The sequence below is a fragment of the Anopheles merus genome, chromosome 3R (genome assembly GCF_017562075.2).
Source record: "Anopheles merus strain MAF chromosome 3R, AmerM5.1, whole genome shotgun sequence".
NCBI lineage: Eukaryota > Metazoa > Arthropoda > Insecta > Diptera > Culicidae > Anopheles > Anopheles merus.
The window spans coordinates 10,224,025-10,251,164 of NC_054084.1; the positions used below are offsets into that span (position 1 = coordinate 10,224,025).

General features: G+C 47.3%; 2 protein-coding genes across 6 annotated transcripts; one reads left to right on the forward strand and one right to left on the reverse strand.

Annotated features, from left to right (window-relative positions):
* Positions 1 to 10,165: 10,165 nt before the first annotated feature.
* Positions 10,166 to 26,685, reverse strand: LOC121596086 (atrophin-1). Of its 5 annotated transcripts, none has more exons than XM_041920720.1 (8): positions 26,006 to 26,685; positions 22,108 to 22,536; positions 13,918 to 13,980; positions 13,700 to 13,838; positions 12,274 to 13,627; positions 11,003 to 11,847; positions 10,805 to 10,932; positions 10,166 to 10,724 (listed from the first exon to the last, which is right to left on the reverse strand). In XM_041920720.1, the coding sequence occupies exons 2-8, from the start codon at positions 22,187 to 22,189 to the stop codon at positions 10,591 to 10,593; spliced, it is 2,745 nt and encodes a 914-aa protein (XP_041776654.1). In that variant the 5' UTR covers positions 22,190 to 22,536; positions 26,006 to 26,685; the 3' UTR covers positions 10,166 to 10,590. The 5 variants fall into 5 exon arrangements, with proteins under 5 accessions (XP_041776654.1, XP_041776653.1, XP_041776655.1 ...); XM_041920719.1 differs by lacking the exon at positions 26,006 to 26,685 and adding an exon at positions 22,755 to 23,443; XM_041920721.1 differs by lacking the exon at positions 26,006 to 26,685 and adding an exon at positions 23,359 to 23,440.
* LOC121596087 (general odorant-binding protein 56a-like) lies at positions 14,987 to 15,789 on the forward strand. The gene is made up of 3 exons (XM_041920725.1): positions 14,987 to 15,159; positions 15,235 to 15,375; positions 15,461 to 15,789. The coding sequence occupies exons 1-3, from the start codon at positions 15,106 to 15,108 to the stop codon at positions 15,674 to 15,676; spliced, it is 411 nt and encodes a 136-aa protein (XP_041776659.1). The 5' UTR covers positions 14,987 to 15,105; the 3' UTR covers positions 15,677 to 15,789.
* Positions 26,686 to 27,140: the final 455 nt, after the last annotated feature.

A 27,140-nucleotide genomic window follows, 5' to 3' on the forward strand; every position in this document is an offset into this window, starting at 1 on the left:
CATCTTCCTCGCCGCCGTTAGAGCTGAAGGTGTGCGTTTGTCTATGAGTGTGTGTAGTACGGGAACCCTCTTTAGGGTACATACATTCATTTTCTGCACTCTACCACTTCCACAATAGATGACGTGGAACTGGAGCTAACTATGGGTGACTATCGAGATGTGTTGGAAGATCTTTTGATGTTCTTGATGTTTAGGACCGAAACAAAAACAACCAGAGAAAGATTTTCTCCAGTGATATCTTCATGAAAGATGTGTAAGATTGGCGACTTGTCAAGAGTTCTTCACTTGATGTATTCATGCATCTGATCGTACATCAATAATTTCCGTATAATCGATCGATGTCTTTTCCCACCCCATTGTGATAATAAAACTTCAACATAGTCTTCCGACTACCATTTCAAAATTGCTGCATTCATCAATGATGGACCTCAGCCATTACCAATCCCACCCGGACTCCCAATGGTTGACGTCGAGTACAGTACATCCATCAATCATCCAGCAGGTCTCTAGCTCTTTCTAGCCCAAAAACACTCACAGACACACACGAATACGTCATCCGTCCACTAGGTTTCGTCGCTTAACTTCCGCCATATTGATCTATTCTTCCATGACCTCCTCTCTACCTCCCCCAAAAACCAGAACGCGATGACATACTTGCGGTGGAAGGGAGAGCGAGAGCGAACCAAAGCTCGATTTCGGCTAGAATAAACACAACATCAACAACATGTTCCCTTTCCTCCCCCTCCCCCCCCTGCCTGCTCTCTTCTGTGCCGCTCGCACGCACGCACACGGTTCCCGCGAAGAAACCACGCCTACCACGTTCCAAAACTCGCGAACTTGCCCTTTTTCTATTCGGCCCCCTTTTTGCTGCTTCTTTCGTTTCGTGTCGTTTGCTTTTGTTTGTCGGACCGCAACGCGCCACAACGGGCGCGTTTCTTCCGACCTTCGAGAAAAGACGGGGAATCGCTTCTCTAGGCAAAAGACGAGCGACTTGCGCTGCACACAGCACGCTTCCGCGGGGTCCTTTGTTCTCGGGGGCTTCTTCCTTGCCGAATGATCATAAAAACAGGCACCCAGTCGGTCGGTTGCCATCGAAAAAACAGTGCAAGAAAGAAGATGAGATTTCTTACTGCCAGTCGCCAGTTGGGAAAGGTTAAACCTCTTCAGGGTAGGATAGAAAGCATTGGGATTATAAAGCGACTGTTTTTGGAGAACTGAGATGGTTGTGTTATTTCTGCCAGAAACACAAAGTGCGGCGTTAGTTGTGGGGCTTCACTTGTCAAAAGTTCTATGATTATTATATAATGAATAGTGTAAAAAAGCAGATGCTCAACTGCTGTACTTCTCTGGCGGAAAACTGGCAAACGATAGTGAAAAATTCGATTTTCTCCTTCTCGTTTGGCCTCAATAATCCCATAAGAACCTTGAGGGCCTGTCAAGCTAACAAGAAAGAAAACTAGCTCTAGAAAAACGAAAAGCGTTGCGAGTCGGTCCCGTCCAGACGGTAATCGAACTAAGCCCTCCGTTGCAGAAGCCAGCAGTCGTATAAATAGACCATCGGGCTAGACCGAGGATTGATCGAATATGGTCTAATATATACAAACAAAGGAAGGAAATGTATGGCATACAATAGCTAAATTAAATGGATTTAAGAGCTTTTAAAAAGGCAAGATGAAAATATAAATACCACCCCCCACATCAATGACCTAAAATGCAACGTTAAATGCAGCCTCAAGAACAATGTAATCCATGATCGGCTTTCCCGTCTAATGCACCCATTATTTCCAGTAAACGTTTGCTCTGCGAAAGTCTTCACCCCCGGGGAAGAATGTTCCATGATTTCTACAATACGAAAATTGAAACTAAAACCCTCGATTCGATTCTCCAGCCTCGCTTGGAAAACGGTAGAAGCGAGTGGGCGGCCAACCATTGGATGCTGTCGGATTGCTGTGCAACAAGACAAGTAATTGTAGCCGTAGGCTAAACGTCATTTATCTCGCTCGCTTTGCACAAGGCTCGCCCGAAACGCTTAATGCATCCGGACGATACACCGACGAACGTTGGTTGGATGGGAGCAATCGAGGACAGAGTGGCAGAGTGGGTTTGGTGCATCTGCTAAAATAATGAAATGAAGCTCGCTCCAATGGAAGAAGCGAACATGACTGACTGGCCCGGAGGATACGTCTAATTCTGGTTCGAAATCTAGGCAACACGCTCGCGCTCACACAGCACACTGTATGTAAACCTTCACAATAGCCTAGAAATAGATTAGTGTGACAGTCGGAGAATGGTTGCGGTTGCTGTCCGTCTCGTTGTAATGGACCGACTGGGTGGCTTGTACAGCGCACATTAGTTTGTTCAGCTATAAATTACAGACACTACAAACAGCGACTCCCCACACAACTCCATCGATCGGCTTTCCCTCTTGCTCCCTCTCCTCATCACTTCTGGCCCCATTGGTTGACAGTTTAATGAAGTAGCACCGGAGACTAGCCCCCCTTCACGAAGAAGATCTTGTTCCACCAATTGATATCCGGTTGATTCGATTAGAAAGGTGAGTCGCTTTGGTGGTGGTTTGGCGCGCAACCCAAGGTAGCTATACTCTCACATGTGCAAAACAGTACTAGTCAAACCGGTCGCTGTCGTCGATGGAACCATCGCAAGAGGTAAAAGGCTCTCCCCGCCCCAGGGCCCTTGAGATGTACCTTAGCGAGCCCGCAAGAAACCTTAACTATATGCTCCCGTTTAGTGCCACTAAAACGTGTACTTATTTTTCGCAGCAGATTTAACCGCTGCTCGATCGATCGGGTGCGTTGTGAAAGATAGTAATTTGAATCCTTGGCTCAACGTGTTACCTTACGCACAGTCACTTAGAGAGAGAGACGCCCTGAGTGAAGGGAAGCGACTCTGCTAGACGGCGAACCTTGTCAATGACGATCAAATCAAAGGGCACACTAATCGATCGTCAATGCCGGTTAATGTGGTGTGGAAGCGCTTGTCTGTGAGTGTGTGTGTGTGTGTGGGTTTCCAATGGAGTAATCATGCCATACTGAGGCAACTTTTTGCATAAACAAGGCCAATTGATAACGTTTATTAGAGCATTATTAGCTGGAATTATGTGTCCGCAAGGATTGCCGGACGCCATATGAGGAGTTGTTTGGCTTTCGCGTTTGCAAATGGCGTTCGAGTTGGGTTGATTTAATTAATTACTGGCCCGGCCAGCATACATACCCGCAGCAGAGCGCTTGCGATTAATATTATGCTGGTTCGAGGCGGGCGCAAATGTCTTAATAAATTATCAAAACTAATATGCAAAATAGCAAATGGTAGCAATTGTGGTACGGCAAATGGTTAGCTGCTTATTGCTGTTAATTTGGATTGCTAGAAAAAAAACGGAAGAAACGGTAGCATTTCCTAACAGAGCAATGTTTGCACACATAACATCGCCCTCTTTTCTTCACCCGCCGAAACTCGATACCGTTTGGAAGCCACTTTTAATTGCCGCACTCCGCCGTACGTCTGCCTCCAACAAAGCATTATCTTGCACCCCAAACAACGCGCGAATCAGCGAATTTTTCCGTCATTCGATGCTCATTTTTCCCGTTAGCTGGCCCGGTTATTGGTGGCGACTTGTGGTGGGTGTTGTCGGCCCGTGGACACAACAAAAAAATACCGTTTCGCTTCCTACCTGAATGATGTACGGCGCTGTCCAGAATTTATTGCGCAAAAGAAAAGAGCGCAAAGCAAAATAAGCGCAAAGGGAACGGAGCACACTTGTTTTGTTGCTGTTTAGCGAAATAGTTTATAAAAAAGAAAGAACAAACTGTCTTTCGATTGTTGCAATCAACACACCCCCCAGCAAAGCGCAAAGGTTGCAGTTGTTGCGGATGGTGCTGGTGAGAACCGAATGAGGTAAAACGGTAAGAGGAAATAAAATAACAATTTTCTACTTTTGTTATTTTGTTGATTTAAAGCTTTTTCCGGCATAAACCGAGACCCTGCTCTTCGGCTACTAATGTATTGAGAAACAGTTTATTTTAGCTTTTAGTTTTTCCTAGCCACAACAATCCAAACTGGCACAACCGAACTTTACTTACAGGGTTTTCCAGGAGTTCTCATAGCTGTGGGACACTTTATAAACACTTTCTTTCGTGAAATGAACTTAATGTAATGGGAATTGGACTCTCTAGCACTCAAAATCCAATAGGAATTTCCAAGGAGCTTGTCCAAAAAGGGTGCCATAGATTTCAATTTCCAACGTATGAAGTTCACTTCCAATGGGAAAGAGTCTAGGAAGTGTCCCACAACTGTGATAACTCCTGAAGAACTCTGTAATAAGCACAATTTTTCTTCATTTCAAATGTGTTTTCTGTCCAATTACAAAACGTTCCAGTCAAAAGATTTAACTCAGACTTTGCAAAACTGAGACGATTCAACTGAAAACAATCTTGAGAAAGTTCCAGTGAAAACTAAAAAAAAAACTATCTTAATCTTGCCGGTGGAAATCGTTTGCGGAAACTTGTTAAATGGAAAACGGATTAGTCACTCGCTTCCGTAACGGAAAGCGCCACCGGAAGGGGAAAAAAGTTATTCCCGGCTTAACGGAAGCTTTCGCAAGAGCAGTGCAAGCAATGGGTTATTAAGAAAGTTTGCTAACCCGTTTGAAAGCTCTGTTGGATGTCAGATTAAAAGTGCTATTTTATATCACACGATTACAATGTAGTTTTCATTAATAATTTAACACAATCAATGCAACTAAAAATGGCGTCTAGAAAGGTAAAAAAAAATCAATCCGCCCGAAACGGAAATAGCGAAAAACGGAAACTGCAAAAGCATACAATCTGCGTGAATCTGCTCCATCGGAAGGTTGAGAAAAAAAAGTGAAATGGCGGATAGTAAATCAAAAGCCGCCTAAAACATGCGCAGCCCCCCACCTCCACCCCGTTCGCCTTGTGAAAGAAAGGAGCAAAGAGAAAGATACAGATAACGGACGCGCTGCTTGGTGGAGATCTGCCGAGAAGTGGTGGAAAGCAAAACATAAAAACTAACGCGTAGGGGGTGGGGGGGGGAGGGGGATACGGAAAGAAAGAAACGAAGGAAAGAAAAGAGGATAAATTTGAAGAAAGTGTTTCGGTGGGGGAGGGAACGATAGTTGGAATGGAGGAACGTACAACAGTGTGCAAGTAAAAGGAGAGAAGAGGAACACACAAACCCCGTGGTTGGCAGCCAAACGGAGAAAGCTCGGCTTTTTTTCGGGATGGGACATTCGCCATTTGTCTGTGTTCAAATCCCGTTATACAATGCAGAGAGAGAGAGAGAGAGCGAGAGGGACGATGGTGGGAAAAATGGCTTCCTATCTCGTGCGGGCAGAAAAGATCACAACGGCGTGCAGTAGAAAGGTGAAATCAATCGAAGGTGGAGGGAGGGGGTTCAATCAAACAAATGATGGTATAATTAGAGGAACGGCATAAAACCAGTAATGAAGGCGGCTTACCTTTGTCTCTACTCCTTCCGACGGCATACGCTTCGTGCTAAATTTGCCAAAGCCAAAACACTGTGGGAGTTTGGCACCATCTTTCTTTGCCATTTTGAGGAACAGTTTTTCACACACACACTTACACACACATCAAACTATTAGTTTTTTTTAATAATTGGTGAATGTTTGCAAAGCTTACGTTTTTAAATATTTTTTCATAATAATGGAGCAAACTTAAACAAACAAACTTCAGCAAAACCCACTCAAAACGAACCAAAAAAAAAAAAGAAAACGTTTGCCGATATTTGTGTCGCTTGGTCGCAATTTTGGCACGGCCTGTTTTGTGGAGCAGCAACTGTCACTAAGGTAATTAACCGTTTTAGAAGGAAGGGGAAAAAAAATACTCGGCGAAATTCGATATTTTTAATGCTCCTTAGCCTTAGCTCCAAACACCGAACACCAAAGAAGCCGAAATAAACAACAAAAAATAAAAATAAAAATAAATTCCCTTGTATGTCTCACTTGCGATTTGCACACAAACACACACTCACACACACATACACACAGACAGCAGCACTTGGAGCAGGAAGAGAGCGTAACAAAAATGACGACGGCCCGCCGGCAAGGGACGATACTGGCGCGTTCCAGAAATTCCCGGTAATTTCCTTTCCGAACAGGACACCGAACATTGGAAATAGGTTGGGGGGGGAGGAGAAGGAGGACATCCAAAGAGAGAGAGAGGGAGGGGAAGATTGTAATTTGCCATGTGTGTTGGAACTATTTAACAAAACGTTTTAGTTCAAGAAAAAAGAACCAAACCGACCAAGAGCTATTTTCGGGGCAAATAGAAACAAAAACGGCACAACCTAAAATTGGCAGAAAACCATGGCTGGAATCTAACGTACCGAGAGAGAGAGAGAGACACACACACTACACACACTCAAAGAAGAAGGGGAACCAGAAGAGTTTGCTTACTTTCAAAATTCCACTAAATTTAGCAACCAGCAGCACCATCGACAAGGGGTAAAAGGCTCATTTGCTGTGCACAAGAAGCCAAGGCAGCAGATTCTTGCAGTGATGTGATTGAGTTTAATCTGTCACTCGTCACCTCGAAAAGCGATCACACACGCAGTAGTAGTGGGCCCTGCTCCTTCCCCTTGCGCGGTTTGACAGCTCTTACTGGGGATTTAATGACAGCTTGACAGTACCAGCACGATCTTACGGGGAATGGAATCCGTTCGCGCGAAAGGGGGGAAAGAATTGGAGTGAAAAATAGCTCGCGAATGGGATTGCCAAAGGTCCCCCCGGGGGCCCAAAGAAAAAGAAAAGATCCTTAGTGTCTTTTCTTGAGGTAAGACTACACACATCACACACAAACGAACAAAAAAAAACGGCTAACAAAAACACAACTCTAACGCAGCAAGAGTCACACGTTTTTTTTAGAGCAAACCAGAGCAAGAATTCCCTCCCAAAGCACTAATGAGAACACACAGCCACGCACGCACACCGTAGAAGGAATGTCAATTGATGGAATTGTCGGAATGGGACGGGCGTAATGGAGGCCGGTGCGACTCCCTTTTGAGCCGTGTCACGAAAAAGGGGGGGGGGGGGGGGGGGGAAATGTGCCATGTGCAAAATGCAACGCAACGAAAACAAATGCAAAACCCCCCTCGGATCGGTGTGAAGATGTGGTCCAACGGTAGCGCGAGCAAGAGGGATGGGAAGGTTAGAAGATACAAAAAGAAAAACACAGTGAACCACGATAGAACTAACAAAAAAAAAAGGAACGGTCGTGAACGCGCGCGCCGCTAACGCGCTGGGCTCAGATTCGCGCCGACGATGACGTTTTCTTCTCGCTGTGACCCGCACACGCACGCACGCACGACGACGACCGCGACGACGACCACGGGACGCGCGACTACGGCGAACGAACTACGGCTTTTGGCGATGACACACGACCACGACGACCACGACGACGACGAGCGCCCGCAAAAGACGACGAGCGCTGCGCCTGCTGTGTGTATTGCCCGTGCGATGGTGCGGTTGCGACTTTTACCCCGGGAAACGCAAACTGCACCGCAGCAAACGACGGCGAGTCGCACCCGCGAACCTGCATGCTCGTGTGTGTGTGTGTGTGTGTTGGTTGGTGTGTCCGTTCCCTGTTTTTTTGTTTGAGTCGCTTGTTTGAGGGGCCCCCGTGTTGTCCATCGTTCGGTCGGTCGGTCGGTCCGTCGTTTTGTCCCCCTTTTTTGCACAGCGACTTGTGTCTGGCCTGGTCAAACGCACTCACACACACACACACACACACAGACATTCCCTGGCGGGATGCCTCCTTCTCATCGGTTCCCCTTCCCACTGCCAATCCGGGCACGATCGATTGCTGATTCTTATTGCACCAATACTACCACACACACACATCGCAACGAAAAGTGCACCAAAACAGGGGCTGGAGTGTGCATGTTTTGTGTGGGAACAGGGCAATGAGCGGGGGGTCTTTTCCCCCCTCTCCCCCTGTACTTGCCGTTTTGCATCGGCTTGGCCAACCGTTTTTACGGGACGTTTTTTTTATGGTGCATGTGTGTGTGCACGTTTTGCGTTCGTTTGAAATGCACTTTTTTGCATCGCGCGCACTTGCGCTGAGCTTCCTATCTCTTTTTAGCCCGTTTTTGTGTGCTTGTGTGTGTATGTGACTTTTCAAACACGACGTGCAGCACAAACTCGCGCATTCGTTGGTGTGCACACCGATGCAATTGCAAGTTGCAGTTGTGTTGTGCGCTTCGTGCTGTCCCTCGTTGGCGATCTCACTCTTTCCTTCCTTTCAATCGTTCTTTCCCATCTCTCTTTCTCTCTCTTTCGGGCAAATGGGAAGCAAAATATGAATCCCCCCCCCCCCCCCCCCCCCCCCCGATCACAGGAGGAGTGAAGAAGGGAGGGGTGTGCATCCGATTTCCGGATGACATGCGCTGCAGCTCGTCGCCCAGCGGTCCCAGCGCGCTGTTGCGAGTGTATTGGTGCTGTTGCAGTTGCACTATTGCTCTCTCTCTCTCCTCTTTGTGCAACCCGTTGCACAAGTCCAGGCTACCCCTTTCGCTCGCTTCAACACCCCCCTTTTATGGTCCCGTTTGTGGAATCGCGGAGCGGAGGGGAAAGGGAATTTTGTGCAACGCGCCGCACATCAAGGCTGGTCAAGATCTCGTACGTTTTGTACGCGTCACAAGCCATAGCTACTTCCTCCCTCCCTTGTCGACATCCCTTTGCAACCCCCCGTTGATGCGTGCGACCGTGTGTGTGTGTTTGCGGTCGTTAGAATGCAAATTTTCGCATTTCTGTGGCACCATCGTCGGGGACGGTCTTATCAAGTTCCCGTTTGTGTGCTCAGACACACACATACACACACAAAGATCGGTTGCAATGGAAGCAAAAGTTGTGCCGGGCTGTTTGCTCGATTGTGCAGTCTTTCGCCCGTTTGTGTGGGTATGTGTTTGTTCGATGCAGTTCGGTTTATCTCGCTGTCCCCGTCGCTCTCTCTCTCTCTCTCTCTCTCTCTCTCTCTCTCTCTCTCTCTCTGTGGTGTCGGTTTTAAGGGGTTGCAATGGAGGGCATGGGTCTTTGGGGTTCCTTGGACGGGGCAAAACTGCACTCACTCTCACACAGACACACACACACACACACACACATGCAACACACCTTCGGGTTTGAAAAGAGAAGCTAACGCGTTTCTATCTCTTTCGTGGCCGATGCACTACTGCGGGCGTAGCTTTTTGCATGTTGACTCTTCCGGAATGCTCCTCCACCGCTTTGCACCCACACACACACACACACACACACGGTCCGACATTCGGCACACACTGGATTGCAGCGAACTCTCCGATGGTTCCGAAAATGTTTTTTTTGTTTTCTTTGATCGGAAGAATAAACGCAACAAAACGGTAGAAGATTTTTAGATTGATGCATTAATTCGTTATTTGTACTCATATTTTATTATCCTTCGCTCGGCGACTATTTTCAGTAATTTACCTTTTTTTTGCAAGATTGTTGTGGCATTAATTGCTATAGCTTTGTGTTTATAAGGTAAAACACAATTTAAATCCATCGTTCCAATGCATCTTTTCAAGAAGTTATAACAGTTGACAGCACAAAGAACTATATTCATGTTCGTACTGGCTGTTCACTAAATTATAAAGCTTTCCGTACACTTGTATTGCTCAAAATTTGCACACTTTGTACAAAATATAATAGTAATAATCGATTCTTGAATTCCTTTCCTAATTAACCCTTTCACAACCATAAGATTTCCAATACTAACTATGCCAAATACCATGGTGAATGTAAAACAAGAAAATATCATCAAATTGACATTTTTTTTCTTTCTTTTCAACATATATTTGCCACCTTGAACTTATTTTATCGGAAAACGACTGTTTTGTACAGTGGAAAAATATTTTCCCTAGTCGTGCAAGGGTTATTGGATCGGCTAACAGCGTTACACCCACCCGTTACACCGCACTGTGTGGTTCCTTCCGACGCACCCTAGATGTCGCTGTACGGTGGTGTGGTTTGTGTCTCGACTAAGCGATGTTATTCGCCTTTCAGAACACAAGTCGGTAAGTCACCATAAATTTTTATCTGTTTTAAATGATGTCTCCTTCCTTTGTTGAGTTAAAAAAAAGACACATTACAAAACCATGCTTTGTATATCAACTCATTGCTTTTATTACAAAAGAGAAAAATAAAACACATATATTTCACTGAGCCGGAGCCGGAGCACCAAAACACGGTACGCTCTGAGCATCATTTCTCCTTCCTTCGCAGATCCACAACGTTCGATAAATATTACATGCGGCTGGTGAGATTTAAAATCATACCACACAAAACACGTTAAGCACAACTTAAGGCTTAAACCACGGCGCTGCCAACTTGCCAAAAAGGCTCCCTCCTCTGGGCTGTTTTAGCAATTAAATACTCCACACAACATACTGCCGGCTTCGGAGTGCAGCACGGCCTGGCCGACGGCCGGCGTAATAAATGCGGTTCGATACATCCTCGGTACTCCTGCGCGGCAAAAGGGCAGTGTTTGGTGTACGGCATCCCCGTGCGTCGTCAATTCCCTTCGCTTATTGCTGTGCGCAGCGTTCCTTCGACTTGCGCTTCTTGCCATCGGGCGCGTTCGTTCGGCGCGTACCCTGTATCGGCATGTACGGTGGCGGCACTGGACTAGAGGACCCGGGGTCGGAGAATTCAAGTATGTCTGAGGCGGAAAGGCAAAAAGAAATGAAGATCTGTGGCATTAGTTTCAAGTGAGAACAATTCATTTGCTTCAACTACTACCTGGTTGCGATGCGTTTGCGGCGGAAGACGAAGTCCCGGTGGAGGTTGGAGAGTGTCCCATGCCACCGGCACCACTGCCAAAGGTGGGATCAATCTTTGCAGCGATGTTCTCGTCCAGGTATTGATTCCTGAAGTGTAATAAATGAATATTAGTATCTAAAGCATTCTAAAACGCTCACTTCAGTCGTCCTTCACTACCTTGACCCAGGCGATGACACGTGCCGCCCACCGTTGGCCGGATGCATCGAACCTCTCGGTGGCGTACGCTGCGACTGGGGCAGCTCCATGGGCGGATGATCTTCCTGCGAAACGGGCAGCACATAGATTTCATCGTCCTTGCGCCCATTCTCAATTAACCGCTGTACGTTCGCGGACAGCTTCAGGTTCGGTCCACCACGCTGCTGCTGCTGCTGCTGTAACAACTGTTGCTGCTGAAACAGTAGCTGCTGTTGCTGCTTCTGCTGCTTAATCATGTCGACCGGGTTGGAGTAGTTTTCATCACTGATTGGCCCTGCGAACTGGTTTGCCTGCTGCGCCCCGTTACCGATACTGCCAGAGCCCGAGCCGTGCGATGAAATGCTTCCCTGCTGGCGATGGTTGTGCAGTGGATGGTCCGTCGTCGGTACTGGCACCGGTGCACCGTAATATCCTCTCGCACCGGCGGCAGAGCCGGTCGGGGAGATCAGCTTTGGTGGCCTTTGATGTTGCTGCTGCTGCTGCAGCATATCGATCGGGTTGGAGTAGGAAGCGTCAACGATCGCATCCGGATCGGCGTTTGGGTCAGCAGCAGCAACAATTTCTCCAACTGCACCCGGGTCATCCTCCGATACGGTGCCATCCGCTCGTTGCTCCTGCTTTTGTTGCTGCAGCCGTTGCTCCTTCTTTAGTCGGGCCTTCTCGCGGGCTCGCTTTGCCTTGGCCCGTTCCCGCTCCTGCAGCATTTTGGCGAGCTCCTTGTCTTGCGCCTCCATCGCCACCTTACGATCGATGAATTCCTGATCGACGGTGCCGCCTTCCTCCTCTTGCAGCTTGCGGGCCAGTTCCTAGGGGGGATACAGGGGAAAGAAAATTAGTATTTTATCAAACATTTTTGATGACAAATGCTGTAAAGTCATGCTGACATAATACTTGATTCATTGCACCTTACAACTCACTTAACCAGATGATTGTAAGTTATCTATTGGATTAAATTAATGCAATAAATAGCCGTACCACGTTATATAGATAAAACTCTGACCTTATCTCATCTGTTTCGATCCGAGCGTTTGTTATTAAACACTGATAAGCACGATAAGCGACGAGCGGTAACCATCCTTCCCAAACGAGTCTGCCTCTAGTCATGAGTATACGAATCCGACATGTTATTCCAGAGTGCAGACTCGCTCGGGACGGACAGTTGATGAGTTACATTACATTGTTTCACCTGCCTGATCGATTTTACGTTCATTATTGACCATCAAACAACCTACCGCATCGCGCAGCTCCTGCTCGAGCCGCATATCGATCTCCTGTATCTCGTCCGGCGCCAGCCCAAGCTCCTGCAGCGTCCGGATCCGATCCGTCTTGTCGTAGCTGCTCGCTTTCGAGTGGCTCGGCGAAGCGTGCGACGAATGAGGTTGGTTCTGGTAGATCGCATGATGGTGGTTGTGGTGGTTGTGATGCGAATGGCCCGTCTTCGGCGTCGCTCCACCGTTCGCGTACCGGCCGCTCGGTCCCGCCTCAACCGGCAGCCCCAGCTGATTGAGTGGCGTCGCCGTAAACGTCCCGCTCGTGCCTGCCAGCGCCTCGTCGATATCGTCGTCATCGTACAGATTGTAGTTGATGGGGTTGGCGGACGTTCGCTGCAGCGGTGGAGCTTCGTTTCGTCGCCCGTACCCCTCGGGAGCGACATGACGACTTGAGGACACTGCCGGCGCCACGTACTTTTCCGGTGACATTTTGTTAAAGTTTGTATTGTTCTGATAGTCGGCCTCCGTTGTCGAAGGGGCGATATTATTATTATTAGTATTATTACCCCCGTACCGCACTGCACCACCAGCTCTACTGCCTGCAGGGGCGGAAATGTTGTTCACCGTCGGTGGCAGTGGATACTGGTAGGAAAAGTCATCGTTCGACAGCGGCACATCGTACGGCCGGATGCTGTCGACCAGATCGGCCGCTTGCTGCTGTAACGAGCGACCCGGCTGCTGCCGGTACGGTGGCGCATGTTGAGGTTGCTTCTTCTCCGGCGTGTGCGAGTGCAGGTTTATGTTGGCGTACTGTCCCCCACTGACCGGTTCCTCGTCGTCCGAGTACTGGTTGAAGTTTGCGGCTGCTGCTGCTGCTGGCGGCGGTGGAGGCGGAAACACTTCCAGCCGCTCCTGATACCCGGTGGCGGCATGGTGAGGCGGACTTAGCGGTACGGCCCGGCCATTCTGAAACACGGGCTGCGGTGGCGGACGTTTCGGGGCGTTCAGGTCCAACGAGGCGTAATGCAGACCCGGCGGCTCGTTGCTTTGCTGCGCTGCGGACGGCGGTGGAGAATGCGCCATAAAGTGGGAGCTTCCCGGGTGCTCCTGGTTGCCGTTCGTGGCCGGTCCGGGCTTTGGCTTTGGATGCGCACGGGGTGGAAGCGGGAATGCGTTTTGCTCCTGCGCGGTCTGTGGCTGCCTGTCGGAACTTCCCGCCGCTCCGGGCGGATGTCTACGATCCGCCAGCACGGCTTGCTCTTGCAGCTTGCGGGCCAACAGTTCGCCTCGTTGCAGCTCCATCTGACGCTTCAGTTGCGCCTCCCGGTTGAGCTGGTCCGCAATATCGCGTGCCACCTTTGCGTCCATCTCCTCTCTATTTGAGCAAAAGCGAATAAAATGAGGAAATTAGTGATAAAATATAGCACGAAAGCCTGAACACACTTACTGCTCGTTTATCATCTGATGGTACAGTGCTGCCTGCCGCTCCGCATCCTCCTTCTCCCGGATTTGCTCGGACAGGGCGGTGGGGAAGTCCTGCCGCACGATTTGGTTGCGCTGTTTGTTACCCTTGTAGTGTTCGTTAACTGGAATGGACCGGGGGAAATAATTCAATTACACTACTAAAACTATCATTTTCACACACACGCACACAAAGCTACTTACTCTCTTGGTTCTGCAGCTGGTATGCTAAGGCACCATCCTCCCGCACGAGCCATTCTTTGCAAACTTTGCGTAGCAGCGATGAAAAGAAAGAGAAAAGCGAAAAGAAAAAAATAAGGTCAGTTGTGCAGTTGTACACTAAAATTTACACTACCAGCAACACAACACAACATTATAAACTAATAGGCAAGTGATTTCCCCTGCCCCAGCAGTGATTTTGCTTCCCACCACCGAACACCCGTGTGACATTGCGCGTGAAGGCACCGTCGGTGAATAACAAAGCGCCACTAATTTGTTTTACAAATTGCAACCCGTTTTGTATTTGGAGCGAGCTGACTGCTCTTTCCGTCTGGGAGAGGAGAGAGAGAGAGAGAGAGAATCCGTCTGACTATTATATGGAGTCGGTCAACGGTCACGGGGGAGAGAGAGAGAGAGATTCCGTGATGCACTTTCCAGAGGATGGCGGGGTTCGTCGTCTGCCACCTATTCCGCCGTGTAAGGATACTTAATCGCGTGAAAATTACGCAAAGAAGACGACGCGAAAGTGTGGATTGTTATAAATTATGTCACGGAAAAAGAGGCTGGCCTTCTGGGCCTAAAATTGGCCTGCAGTAACAACATACCCCCAATCCAAGGTGGAGGAGAGCAAGCTGATAACCTTGACCTTGTACTGAAGATGATCACCCCGAGAGCATCACCCATTGTCACACAGAGAGAGAGAGAGAAAGAGAGAGAGATAGAGAGAGAGAGAGAGAGAGAGAGAGAGAGAGAGAGAGAGAGAGAGAGAGAGCGAGATCCTTTTTGCCCGGGTTGCACAAATTCACCCCAGACGCAGTTTAATGAATGCATCTGCGCGGCTCTGGATGGCCTTGAAGAGGACATCGCACGCTATACAAGGAGATGGCTGGCGAGCCTCCCCGAAATTAGCAGACAGCGCTAAAAGAAGAAAACAAAAACAAGCTGCACATAAATCAAGATGGATTTATTCTTCTCCAGTATCTCGCGCTTTTCGTTGTGGAGCGTTCCGATTACTGCCGGCGATGCGATTCTAAGCCGTGTATAAAAGGCACACGAAATCGAATGGTAGCATCTCATTTCCGAATCCGATTCCGGTGAAGATAGTGCCTTGTTGTGCCCGTGCCTGATCGTTAAGATCCAAAAGATCCTACCGCCACCGCCGCCCTCATCATCATGCAGAGCCTTCAGATTGTGTTCGTGGTGCTGCTGGCCGCTGTCTCTACGATGGTACTGAAGAGTGATAAGCTATTAAGAGTGCTGCAGGTCTATAATATCCCTGCTGTTTTCTATCACCCTTTCTAGGCTTTCTTCACCGAGGAGCAGCACGAGATAGCCAAATCGCTGGCGGAACAGTGCCGTGCCGAGCTGGGCGGTGAGCTGCCGGAGGACTTTGCCACCAAGATGCGGCTGGGCGACCTAACGCTGGACAGTGAAACGGCCAAGGTAAGCATCGTCTGTTTGCACAAAAGGTTTTGCAGGAGTTTTGTGACCCCCGACCGTCGTGGTGCTCTCCTTCTCGTCTTTCCAGTGCACCATCCAGTGTATGTTCGCGAAGGTGGGCTTCACGCTGGAGAGTGGCGCGGCTAACCGGGACGTGCTGATCGCCAAACTGTCCAAGGGCAATCCCACCGCCAAGGCGGAAGCGTTCGCTGACGTGTGCGAGAACAACGAGGGCGAGACGGCGTGCGATAAAGCGTTCAGCCTGTACCAGTGCTACCACAAGAACAAGTCGATCTTTGACTAAGATTCGCGTCACTGCATCAACATCACATTCGCATGCCGAGAGACACACACCCGCACCCACACACACATCATTCGTTCGACTGTTTGTTGAGTAAATAAAACAAGTTGAAGACGTGCAAAGGAATGCAGTTGAAATGATTATTCCAGTGTTTGGTGGGCGTCAGGAAGGAAGAACTTCTGCACGACTAAAAGCCTGATAAAGTTGCTATTGGTTCAATTAATGGATTTTGCTAGCCTGAAAGCCCAAACGTCCGGCGTAAGATTTATGGATGACACGCCAAGCCATAATATTGCGTCATGTACTTATTATATACTTGTTTGGTAAGAATCTGTCGGGATAGGACCAGCTCATAAATCAGTTCCAGCAACGAGTTCCACACTCGAACGTTCGTTGCCGTCTTGTCGTCGTTTGCAAGCAGCTATACATCATAACATGTTTCGCGTACGCATCTTCAAAGTATTCACACAGTCCATCACAGTCCGATTGCTTATCAGCCAGCTGTATCCGGTTTAGGCATTTCTTTTTTTGACAAGAACATCTAAACTGGCTGCATGTGAATTCATCGCTGGAAGCTTTCAAACCTCTTCAAACCAGTTGAAACGGTTGGGAAGAAATCTAAACTCACCCCCGGCATTGATTGTCCAAGATTCCAGTTACCGCGCGCACGCCAGCTTCCAACGAACGCACAAGGCAATGTGATTTTTACTTTCTAACACATCCAATATGGTCGTTTTGTGCCCACACACGACTTGCTCGCGGATGCCCACGCGAATGCAACAGGTTAAACGTGTCGTTGTCCCGTGTATCTTTGTTATGGTGTAACCGGGTGGTGCCTGCCCGAGACTGGGCTAAACAGGCTCTCCTCCGAAAAGGATATGGCGAGCTCCGAGCAGATGAGCTTTTGGGCCCCGAGAGAGCGAGAGAATTGAACTCGAAGCACGCGCACACGCACATTGTGCACGGTTTGCAAAGCCCCGGTTAGGAAGGAACGGGTTTACCCTGTTTGCGGGAAATGAAAGTCTTTTTTTGCACCGCCTCGCGTGGAAGTAACGGGAAATGGAGTTCGTATGTTGCAGCACGGTGGTTTAAGGGCAGGTTGAACAGTTACTTTTTAGTTTCAATTGCGTATTGTTGTTTTTTTAAAGCTCATTTTTGAGGGTTTTCCATAAAGAATACTCCATCTTACAGGGTTTTTTCCAGGAGTTCTCATAGCTGTGAGACACTTTATTGACTCCTTCTTACGTGAAATGAACTTAATGTAATGGGAATTGGACTCTACAGCTCTGAAGCTCTAAGGTGGGCTTCACGCTGGAGAGTGGCGCGGCAAACCGGGACGTGCTGATCGCCAAACTGTCCAAGGGCAATCCCACCGCCAAGGCGGAAGCGTTCGCTGACGTGTGCGAGAACAACGAGGGCGAGACGGCGTGCGATAAAGCGTTCAGCCTGTACCAGTGCTACCACAAGAACAAGTCGATATTTGACTAAGATTCGCGTCACTGCATCAACATCACATTCGCATGCCGAGAGACACACCTGCACCCACACACACACATCATTCGTTAGACTGTTTGTTGAGTAAATAAAACAAGTTGAAGATGCACAAAGGAATGCAGTTGAAATGATTATTCCAGTGTTTGGTGGGCGTAAGGAAGGAAGAACTTCTGCACGACTAAAAGTCTGATAAAGTTGGTATTGCTTCAATTAATGGATTTTGCTAACCTGAGAACCCAAACGTCAGGCGTGAGATTTATGGATGACACGCCAAGCCGTAATATTGCGTCATGTACTTATTATATACTTGTTTGGCAAGAATCTGTCGGGAAAGGACCAGCTTATAAATCAGTTCCAGCAACGAGTTCCACACTCGAACGTTCGTTGCCGTCTTGTCGTCGTTTGCAAGCAGCTATACATCATAACATGTTTCGCGTACGCATCTTCAAAGTATTCACACAGTCCATCACAGCCCGATTGCTTATCAGCCAGCTGTATCCGGTTTAGGCATTTCTTTTTTTTGACAAGAACATCTAAACTGGCTGCATGTGAATTCATCGCTGGAAGCTTTCAAACCTCTTCAAACCAGTTGAAACGGTTGGGAAGAAATCTAAACTCACCCCCGGCATTGATTGTCCAAGATTCCAGTTCCCGCGCGCACGCCAGCTTCCAACGAACGCACAAGGCAATGTGATTTTTACTTTCTAACACATCCAATATGGTCGTTTTGTGCCCACACACGACTTGCTCGCGGATGCCCACGCGAATGCAACAGGTTAAACGTGTCGTTGTCCCGTGTATCTTTGTTATGGTGTAACCGGGTGGTGCCTGCCGGAGACTGGGCTAAACAGGCTCTCCTCCGAAAAGGATATGGCGAGCTCCGAGCAGATGAGCTTTAGGGCCCCGAGAGAGCGAGAGAATTGAACTCGAAGCACGCGCACACGCACATTGTGCACGGTTTGCAAAGCCCCGGGTTAGGAAGGAACGGGTTTACCCTGTTTGCGGGAAATGAAAGTCTTTTTTTGCACCGCCTCGCGTGGAAGTAACGGGAAATGGAGTTCGTATGTTGCGGCACGGTGGTTTAAGGGCAGGTTGAACAGTTACTTTTTAGTTTCAATTGCGTTTTGTTGTTTTTTTAAAGCTCATTTTTGGGGGTTTTCCATAAAGAATACTCCATCTTACAGGGTTTTTTCCAGGAGTTCTCATAGCTGTGAGACACTTTATTGACTCCTTCTTACGTGAAATGAACTTAATGTAATGGGCACACTTGTTGGACAAATCCAATAGGAATTTCCAGTCTGTCCAAAAAGGATGCCATAGAGCCCAATTTCCATCATATGAAGTTCAATTCCCATAGGAAAGAGTCAAGGAAGTATCCTACAACTATGAAAACTCCTAGAAAACCCTGTATTGCGATGAATTGAAAGTAACGTTAAGATAACGGTTATGAGGCAATAACGTAATGCGAATTGCATATTTGCAGGCAAAAATTTAACCTGTGTGAGAACAACGCCTTAAGTTATGCAATTTGCAGTACAAATCAGTGTTATTATAGTTGAAATATTAGAGCTTTTTTAGATTTGTTTGAACAACTCTGGTAAAAATATAAAAAAATACCAATTGCAGCACAGACTGTGTACCGTATTCTGTAATTCTCTCCTGCACGTCCGTTACATTCCATTTAAATTTCTTTCATTCTCAATCGTACTTGCTCTCTCTCTCTCTCTCTCTCTCCCTTGCTTGCTCTTACGTATGTCTTTCCCCTATTTGCACGTCTCTCCCTCTCTCTCCTTTAAAATCCGTGCAGCATTCCACCACCAACCGTAACCGTATTTCCAGCGCATTTTCCAGCACAACGCTTAGATGGCAACGGTGTTTGTCCCCTGCCTTGCCACGCTTCCCCACCACTCCTCTCAAAGCAGCGGTCAATGCACTCGCACAACCGGTCCACGCGTACGCCGTAGCAGCAGCAGCAGTGGCGGGACTGCGGGAATTTTCACAAAAATATGAAAATGGAACTATGAAAGCATATTTAGCGGGCAAATTGTTTTTCCACCCTTCCAAAACGATTCACTGTGGAACTGTATTGGAAAAGCGAAACAAAGCGAAGAAAATTCCAACCACCACCGCCGCCAAGATAAGATTACTCCATGCGAACTGTAATGACAGGTAAACGTTGTTCAACGTAAATCGGTAAAAAAAGGAAGGCAAAAGAGAGGGCGTTTTCCCCTGGCTGAAGATGATGATTGATAGATGAGGAGAGCATTTGAATGTTTGGTGGCAGCGATGTTCACCACCACCTGACAGCCCAGAAAGGGGGGGGGGGGGGTTCAATGCACCGTGGCAATGACGAGAGTAAAAGTAAATGCCAATGGGTCGGGAGAAAGTGTAACGCCACCGCGTAGCGGAAATGTGGTGGATAATTATTATCAAACTCCCTCGCGTCCGTTTTTGCCTCTTTTTCCCCGCTATTCCCCTTAAACAGACTCGCGACTTGCGAATTAAAAATAAGAGCAGAGGGTAAAAGATTACGAGTGCAAGCAAACAGGGAGAGGAAGAAGTTGAAATTGTTTCCTCCTTGCCTTTTCCAATACGATACACAAATGAAACGGCAATTCCCTCAGCACGACCACACAAAGGTCTCTTATGCTAAGTGGAGAAAACGGTTTTTTTTTGTTCGGAGCGCAATTTTCCGCAAACAAAGAAGGAAACCCGGCACGCACGTTCCACCAAATCTTCCCAAAAAAACCGAACCATCTCTAAATGGTACGTTGCCCTCCGGGCGGCCTCCCCGGCCAAATCATCTTTTCGCTTCCAAAGAAAATCATATTTTTCCTCCTCATCGGAGGTTACAAAGAAAAGCGACAGCACGGTTTCCGTTCACGAGGGCCGGGCGCGAGCGAAGGTAGATTACAACAACGCGACGGGCCCCCAAAATAAATGCCTCCCCTTTTGTATTCCCGTCGTTCCTTTCTCACCGTGCTTGTGCTGCTGCGGTTCGTCGATCTTCACACGATCAGATCTCAAAACAAGCTGCCGCCCTTCTAGGTCTCCGTACACACCGCCCTCTTCGCGATGATGATGATGATGATGAACGACCGTACCCGACATGATGAACGGGGCATCGTAGGGCCATACGCATTGGAGTTGAACCATTACGCAGGGCTAAAAATATTACTTCCTAATGCCGCAGCAACTACAGTGCGTCTGGAGAATGACTTCTGTGTGCGCTTGTGACCTGCGCATTCGCTTGGAATCGAAAGTCGCTGGCACATTCCACCAGTGGCGACAAACCTTTCGCCGCCCGAGAGCCGGTTGAGCGTGTGAGAGCACCGGGAAATTGGTACGAGGGGTTCATTGCCATTGGTAATGGTGCATGATTGAGAGAATGCTCTATCTCTGGTTTTGTCTTTAAGCATGTGAAATGAAATGAGATTAAATTACAATTTCAACTTGTTACAACTATCTCGGAAAGGGCACAAAAGCCCCCAAAAAAAAGAGCAAAACAATATGTTTTACATCATTTGTCCCCTCTGTTGTTGGGCCATACACATCTTGCCTGTCACCACACTGAGTTAATTATAACTGGAACCCTCGAAAACCAGGGGCAGGCGCTAACGATCGTTTTAAGCCTCGAATTTGTACACTCACAGCAGCCCTTAAACCCTAGCCATCCATCATGACCGGGAATATTGCTTCCTCTTCAATGACGGTTGCCGATGGAAGGAAGGCACATAAAAGGGCGGTTTAAAATAAATCCATCTCTCTCTTCTTTGCTGCCTTTTTGCCCCGTCGTCGAGAGGGCACACACGTGATGCACGTGCAAGGCATGTTTTTCAACTTCAACCTCATCCAGCGGGCCCTGCCGTTTTTACCTTTTAAATCTCGCTCTACCATCACGTTCCACCTTTCCAGCTGACCAAACATGGACCGTGTTGTGCTGCGTGTGCTGTTATTACATGCTGAGAAAACGGGCCGCCCTTTGAGCTGTTATTGACGGGCGTTCTTATCAATGTGGTCTATGCATTTCAAACAAACACGCCACGCAATCGCGGACACATGGTTTTCTCTCTCTCTTTCTCTCGATCGACATATACCAGTACAATATCCCTCTATTCGAGTTGCCAAACACTATCGCTTCCACCAAAAGTCTCATGGTTTTTCTACATAGCACCGGCCCGAGCAATCGGTGGGAAGCCGTGGTCGAAACAATCGCTCCAAATGCAAAGCTTTGCTCCAATGTTGCTCCAATTCCAATCCGCGTTGGCACTCCCTCCAGCGAGCCGGCCACACAAATTGTGTCCAATTAAAAAGGTTTGCTACGGGTACGAAATTGAATTAAAAATCAGCAGCAGCGCGGCCAATGTGGGAATGAGAAGCAGCTTGGCGCACTTGTCACCACTTGGCGCTGGTGCAGATGATTCATGGGACTGATCCACCGTCCACGGATCTTCGTCGTCGAATCTTCCACAGGTCGTCTACTGTGGTGACCCTCTCCTTTGCGCGGCTGTTGTTGTGGTGAAAGTCATTCGCTCTTCTTATTGGCACAAGCCAACGATTCGCATCAGGAAGCAAAGAGTGACATCAATTATCGCTCGTCGTCTCGTCGTAACGCTTAATTGGGGCACTTCTTTTCCGAAATCCAACGATAGACGGTTTCGTTCCCGGTGCAGCGCCTTCCAATACGGACTCTTGTTGGAGGATTTTGATACCGATTCAGTAGGATTCTAATCAACATTCGAAGCAATATCGGATATCGGAAGCTCACACTTCTTCCAGTTGGAATTTGATAAGAACGAACCCATCCAACTCCCTTCAACGGGCGGTTGCACTGGCCGTCTCAGAACGGGTGGCGAAGAAAAAAAAACATGAAAAAGGTGCAATGAAACAAGAATCGCGTGTGCAATGGGGTGAAGAAGAAAAAGAAAAGCACCACTTACCCTCCGTTACGCGGCCACTCTTCGGGAACGTATCCGTCACCTTCAGGTCGGTCGGCATTTCGGTGAGCGAAAAATGGGCCATCGCTATCGGTCAAGCCGCGGACTGATGGGTGTGTGTGTGTATATGATTGTGTTCTACTTATGCCGGTGCCGGTTTGTCGGTGCACAAACTTGTTGCGTTTTTTCCTGTTTTTTTGACAGCTGTGCCACCACAGAAGGCTGTTCTTGCGTTTTCCTTTTTCAGATGTACCGTCGCGTGTTAAGGGGCTGATAAGCTGGCTATAACAGGGTTCGAACCCATCCGCCCATCACCGTCAGCGCTTTTCATTTTCCTCCAAAAGCGGGCAGGTTTTGGGGGGCAGACAAATGCACCCGCGGACGGGATGAAACCACACACACACGCACAGGCAAAGGGTAAGGTTTCGAATGCTAAACGCAGGCAGCAAGCAGGAAAAGAAGCAAGAGAAGAAAGAGAAGAAGCACATTAAACATGCGGCACACAACATCGGACTGTGTAAGAATTGGACATTCGGCGGGCGCCCCTGTTTACACACAGATACACACACACCACCAACTAACACAATGCAGCTGGGGACAGACAGGGGAGCAGCTGGCCCCGAGGAAATCGAGAACCGAGAATGACACACCTTCGGCACAAAGTGTTTGCTGAGGGTCTGGTGCTGCTGCTGCTTCTGGCCTCGTTGTAAAATCGACCGTTTCCGGCGGCCGTGGTAATTGGCGACACCGAACTATAAACAGCACGCCCCAAGCTCAGCTCCGAAAAACAACAAACTCTGTCTAACACGGCTGTGGCGGATTGTTCTGTACCACCACTCGGGTAAATCATGCGATTGCACACTATTTCACCTCGAAAGTGGCAAAAACAAACTGATGTTTGATTCAGCTCGATGCACAATGTTGCCGTTCACACACAGCAACACACAGCGACACACCCGCGGCACGGAACACATCCAACCTCAATTCCAGTGACAGCCGCGTGAGCAGCGATAGAAAAAAAAAACACAACACAGCAGGCTGCAGCAACAACAAAAAAAAAAACAATAATCTTCCGGAGTGAAAGTGGGCACCGTTTTTTGATTGTTTTGGTTTGACACACAATGAACGCGTTCTCCGAAGCACAATGGAGAGTTTTCGGGATAAGTTACACACTATATCGCACTGTTGTATTATAGCCAAATTACATTGGCTCAATTAACCCCTCTGTGATGAAGGGCGCTACCCAAAACAAACCCGCACACGGCCGAACGGCGACGCTACGCGCACTGGTCCACACACGCACACACGTCCGGCTGGGACGGGCGTTTGCGAGAGAATACTCGCTCTCGGCGTGTCTGCCGGCCCTTCGTTCGCTGGAAAGAGCAAACCGGGAACGAGAGAGCGAGAGAGGATATCGTTTACGCTCCGCGCGATTAGGGCAAATGTACACAAGGTACAGTGACTAACATAAAAAAAGAATAGGGTTGCTTTTGATGCAACAATTCTGGCATGGTGTAAATAATTTTAATATTTATAACATTTTTGTGTAATAATATTCAAGTAGATTCAAAATGTTTAACTGACAAAATCGAAAATTTGTAAAAGTTATAATATCTTAAAATACTACTACTACATTGGTACTACCTAAGAAACTACAGAATACATAATTCATGCATTTAAAATGTTTAAAATATTCAAAGTGAATTGATATATCTAGTGGGCAATTTGACTTCTGAAAACGAAAAGAGGATGAAAACCTGAGTTAACAGCTAGTTCCATAACAAACTGGATGCTTTGAAGATGTTTCTATACACTAAGTCATAATTCTATCCTAAATCTGCACAATTTTTAACGATATTTGAGAACAATCGATGGTCTGTTGAACCGAACTAAAGGATAGAGTCAAAAGATCCTCACTTTAAAAAAAAAACATATTGAGTTCTGTTGGTTGGTTGGTACGACTTCTTGCATGCTGGCTGAAGCATATGTGTCAGATTTGGCGGAGGATCTGTTTTTTTTTTAATCCTGTAACCTTCAAATCTTGTTGTAATGCAAGAACTGGACACCACGTCAGTTTTGTGGCATCTTTCTTCGTGCCACGTCTAAGTAAATCCACATACCATTTCTGCGAGGTATCGCTTCAACCGCATGGCATACTAGATTTTATTATATGGAACATACTGTCAAATTGTGTATCGTTTTATTGATTAGGTAGAACACTATAAGTACACCTGATATATACACTAACTTTGCAAACATTGAAACAAACAAAAAACGAACATTTTTCTGTACGTCACTGTGCAGCAGTAGTTGAGAGATGATGTAGGTGCTTATACACGAGTGCGATATTTTGATGCAGTAATCATTAGCTTTAAATTGCTCTTTCGACTTTCTGCCAGGCATTATGTAAAATTGAGTTTTAATATTAAACCCGAGTTTTTATTATTATTTTGTTTAAAAGTCCTGCTACTACGACTATGGAAACTCAATCAATTTTGAACTTTAAAAGCCAAAAATATTGTTCACATGATTACACATTTACTATCCAAAAACCTTCGCTAATATTAATTTCCAATATAGTGAAATGGTAGAAATCATTAAAAGTATCCAGACCGAACAGTTTTTTTTAAATGCTACCATTCATCGTAAATATCTTTTGCTAGCAAATTTAATATTGAAATAAATGCTGCTAATGTATTACAATTCCATACTAAAACGCGTCTGTTTGCTGTTCTGTACAACTGCCCCATACAAGCCGGCTCTGACCGCACTGGGCAGATGATACAAAAAGGCTCTGGAATAATTATTGACTTCCTGCAAATGACCTCGACTCCTTCCTTTCGGCGCGAAGCGATCGTGCCAGCCGCCCAGCAGTGGTAATGATAATAAAAAAAAGCAACACACTCATCCAACCCAGCACTACTCATCTCCTTCCGCCCGGACCAATTATCCTCCCGTTGATCCACGTTCTTATGCTTGGTGCGTATCCTCACCATCACGGAAAAGTCGATTTCAATTCCCCGTCTCTGTGTGCTATGTGCGGTGTGGCAGGTGGCAACCAACAAAGGCCAGAACGCGTTTGCTGTTTGGTAAACATTTCGTGACAGTGTTACACCGTAGTGCCAGAGTGTGTTGTCGCAGTCTATAATCAACAGCCGGTAAAGGCAAAGAATAAGGGAGAACAACAACGTACCTCACGAAGCATGAGTAACCGCCGCTGCTATGTTACAATTCTCCCGCGTAACGCAAATAAGGCATGCAAACCGCTACATTCCTCACGTTTCGGAGCCCTTCACCTTAACCTTCTTCTGCGCTGCGAGGCGGATTAGCTGATCATAGCGTAGCGACGATCACGCTACGATCGGGAATGCTAGCAACACACAAACACGGACGCAAACGGCAACGTCCAGTCCCTTTACCCTTACGCTAAAAGCGGAGGAAAAAGTGAAACGGTTTCTCTTTGTGTGGTGATCGGTGACGATCGGTCCCACCACCCGACCTCCAACTATTATGTAGCCATCTCTTGCTCCCCATGCGCGGCACTCCAGCTCCCAACGGCGGCAGGTCAGCTTCTTGGACACAAGGGAAAGGTCACATTCTTCTCGAGACTCACACACACACACACACACACACACACACACACACACACACACAAACACTGTGAAGCAGTGCGGGCATGTTCGGTTCTACTCGAGATCTTGATCTGCTATTACCTATTTAACGACAACTTTACGGCCCTCGCCGGTTACTACACCTGAGTGATCTTTTCCCATCCTCTCATCCGCGAAGCCACATCTCGTTGGAATGTTGTTGTTTTTTTTCTTCTGCTCTTTCTATACTTGTTACAACCCCTCCAAGTATGTGTATGTGTGTTTGTGGGGTTTTTGTTTTTTTTTGTTACCTGTTTTAATAGTTCCGCCGTGAGGTGGAGGGTTCGTTGCTTGCCGTAGCGGTGAGCTTTTTCTTCACCGCGCGCACCGGAGAAGGTTTTTTTTCTCTCTCTCTGTGTTTCGCTGAGAGTGTTTTTTCTTTCCTTTCACGACGTGTCCCCCTTTCCCCTTCTTTTTTGGCCACGGAAGGTAACGGAATTTCTTTCACCCTGGAGCTGCTGCTACTTGGTGTATCTCTCACTTAACCTTCGGTTTTCTTGTAGATTGTGCACGAAATTTGATCCATTTTTGGCTGTTTCGGCAGCACCTAGAGTACGATCGAATGTCACCCGTTTCGCTGCTTAGAGTTAATGGTAATTCTATTCGGGACCATGCTTTTTTTTACACACTTTTAAGCACAATCATGCTAGTTCGCTTACACATCACCACTTTGCACCGAACCCGACCCGAAGAGCAATTAAAATCACACAAAACAAAGTTCGAGACGCAATTGAGCTGTTCTGCTTATTGCACGCACAGACAGTAAAGTTGAAATCACAACACAAAATTCCACAAATTGTTGCACTTTTGCTGTAAAATTGGTTTTACACAATACACACACTCTCTTTCCCACGACGGGTCGGATGCTCGGACCGCAGCTCGGTGACGCAGCACTGCCTTCGTCGAGGGATGAAAACAAACTTATGCGGCCTGTCTTAATGGCCAGGGCGGAACTCAGCAGTTGCTGTTTCGTTGAATGGTTGGAAAGCTTTCGAGAGCCTGTTGTTGGTGTAAGAGTGTCTATGTGTTAGTGTGTGTGATCAAAGTGGTTTGCCATAATTTATCGTCGCTTTGCAGCGCTGGCGGGCTTTCGAATAAAGCTCTTGGAATTATTTTATATATGATTTGAAGGTTAGAAATTAATTTAAAGGCAATTATAATTATTATTATTATTATTATTTTCAGATTTTTTTAAAATTTCAATTGTGTTTTGATCGTGTTTTTAATCAATTAAATCTGGTTCATTATGCTGTTGCCATAAAAATCACTGTTCTCTCCCGTCTCTCGGTACAGCATCATGCTGCAGCGCACCCCTTGTGATAAAAGCTTCATTTTTTGTACATGATGGCACACCTGTACGCTCAAACCAGTACTCACACACACAAA

Excerpts from the sequence above, each read along its gene's own strand:
- LOC121596087 (XM_041920725.1), top strand. The coding sequence starts at position 15,106 with ATGCAGAGCCTTCAGATTGTGTTCGTGGTGCTGCTGGCCGCTGTCTCT. Across the intron at positions 15,160-15,234 it reads TGGCCGCTGTCTCTACGATG|GCTTTCTTCACCGAGGAGCA; the intron begins GTACTGAAGAGT and ends CACCCTTTCTAG. Across the intron at positions 15,376-15,460 it reads TGGACAGTGAAACGGCCAAG|TGCACCATCCAGTGTATGTT; the intron begins GTAAGCATCGTC and ends TCGTCTTTCCAG.
- LOC121596086 (XM_041920720.1), bottom strand. The coding sequence starts at position 22,189 with ATGGCCCATTTTTCGCTCACCGAAATGCCGACCGACCTGAAGGTGACG. Across the intron at positions 11,848-12,273 it reads AGCAGGAGCTGCGCGATGCG|GAACTGGCCCGCAAGCTGCA; the intron begins GTAGGTTGTTTG and ends TATCCCCCCTAG. Across the intron at positions 10,933-11,002 it reads GTGTCATCGCCTGGGTCAAG|GAATCAATACCTGGACGAGA; the intron begins GTAGTGAAGGAC and ends ATTACACTTCAG.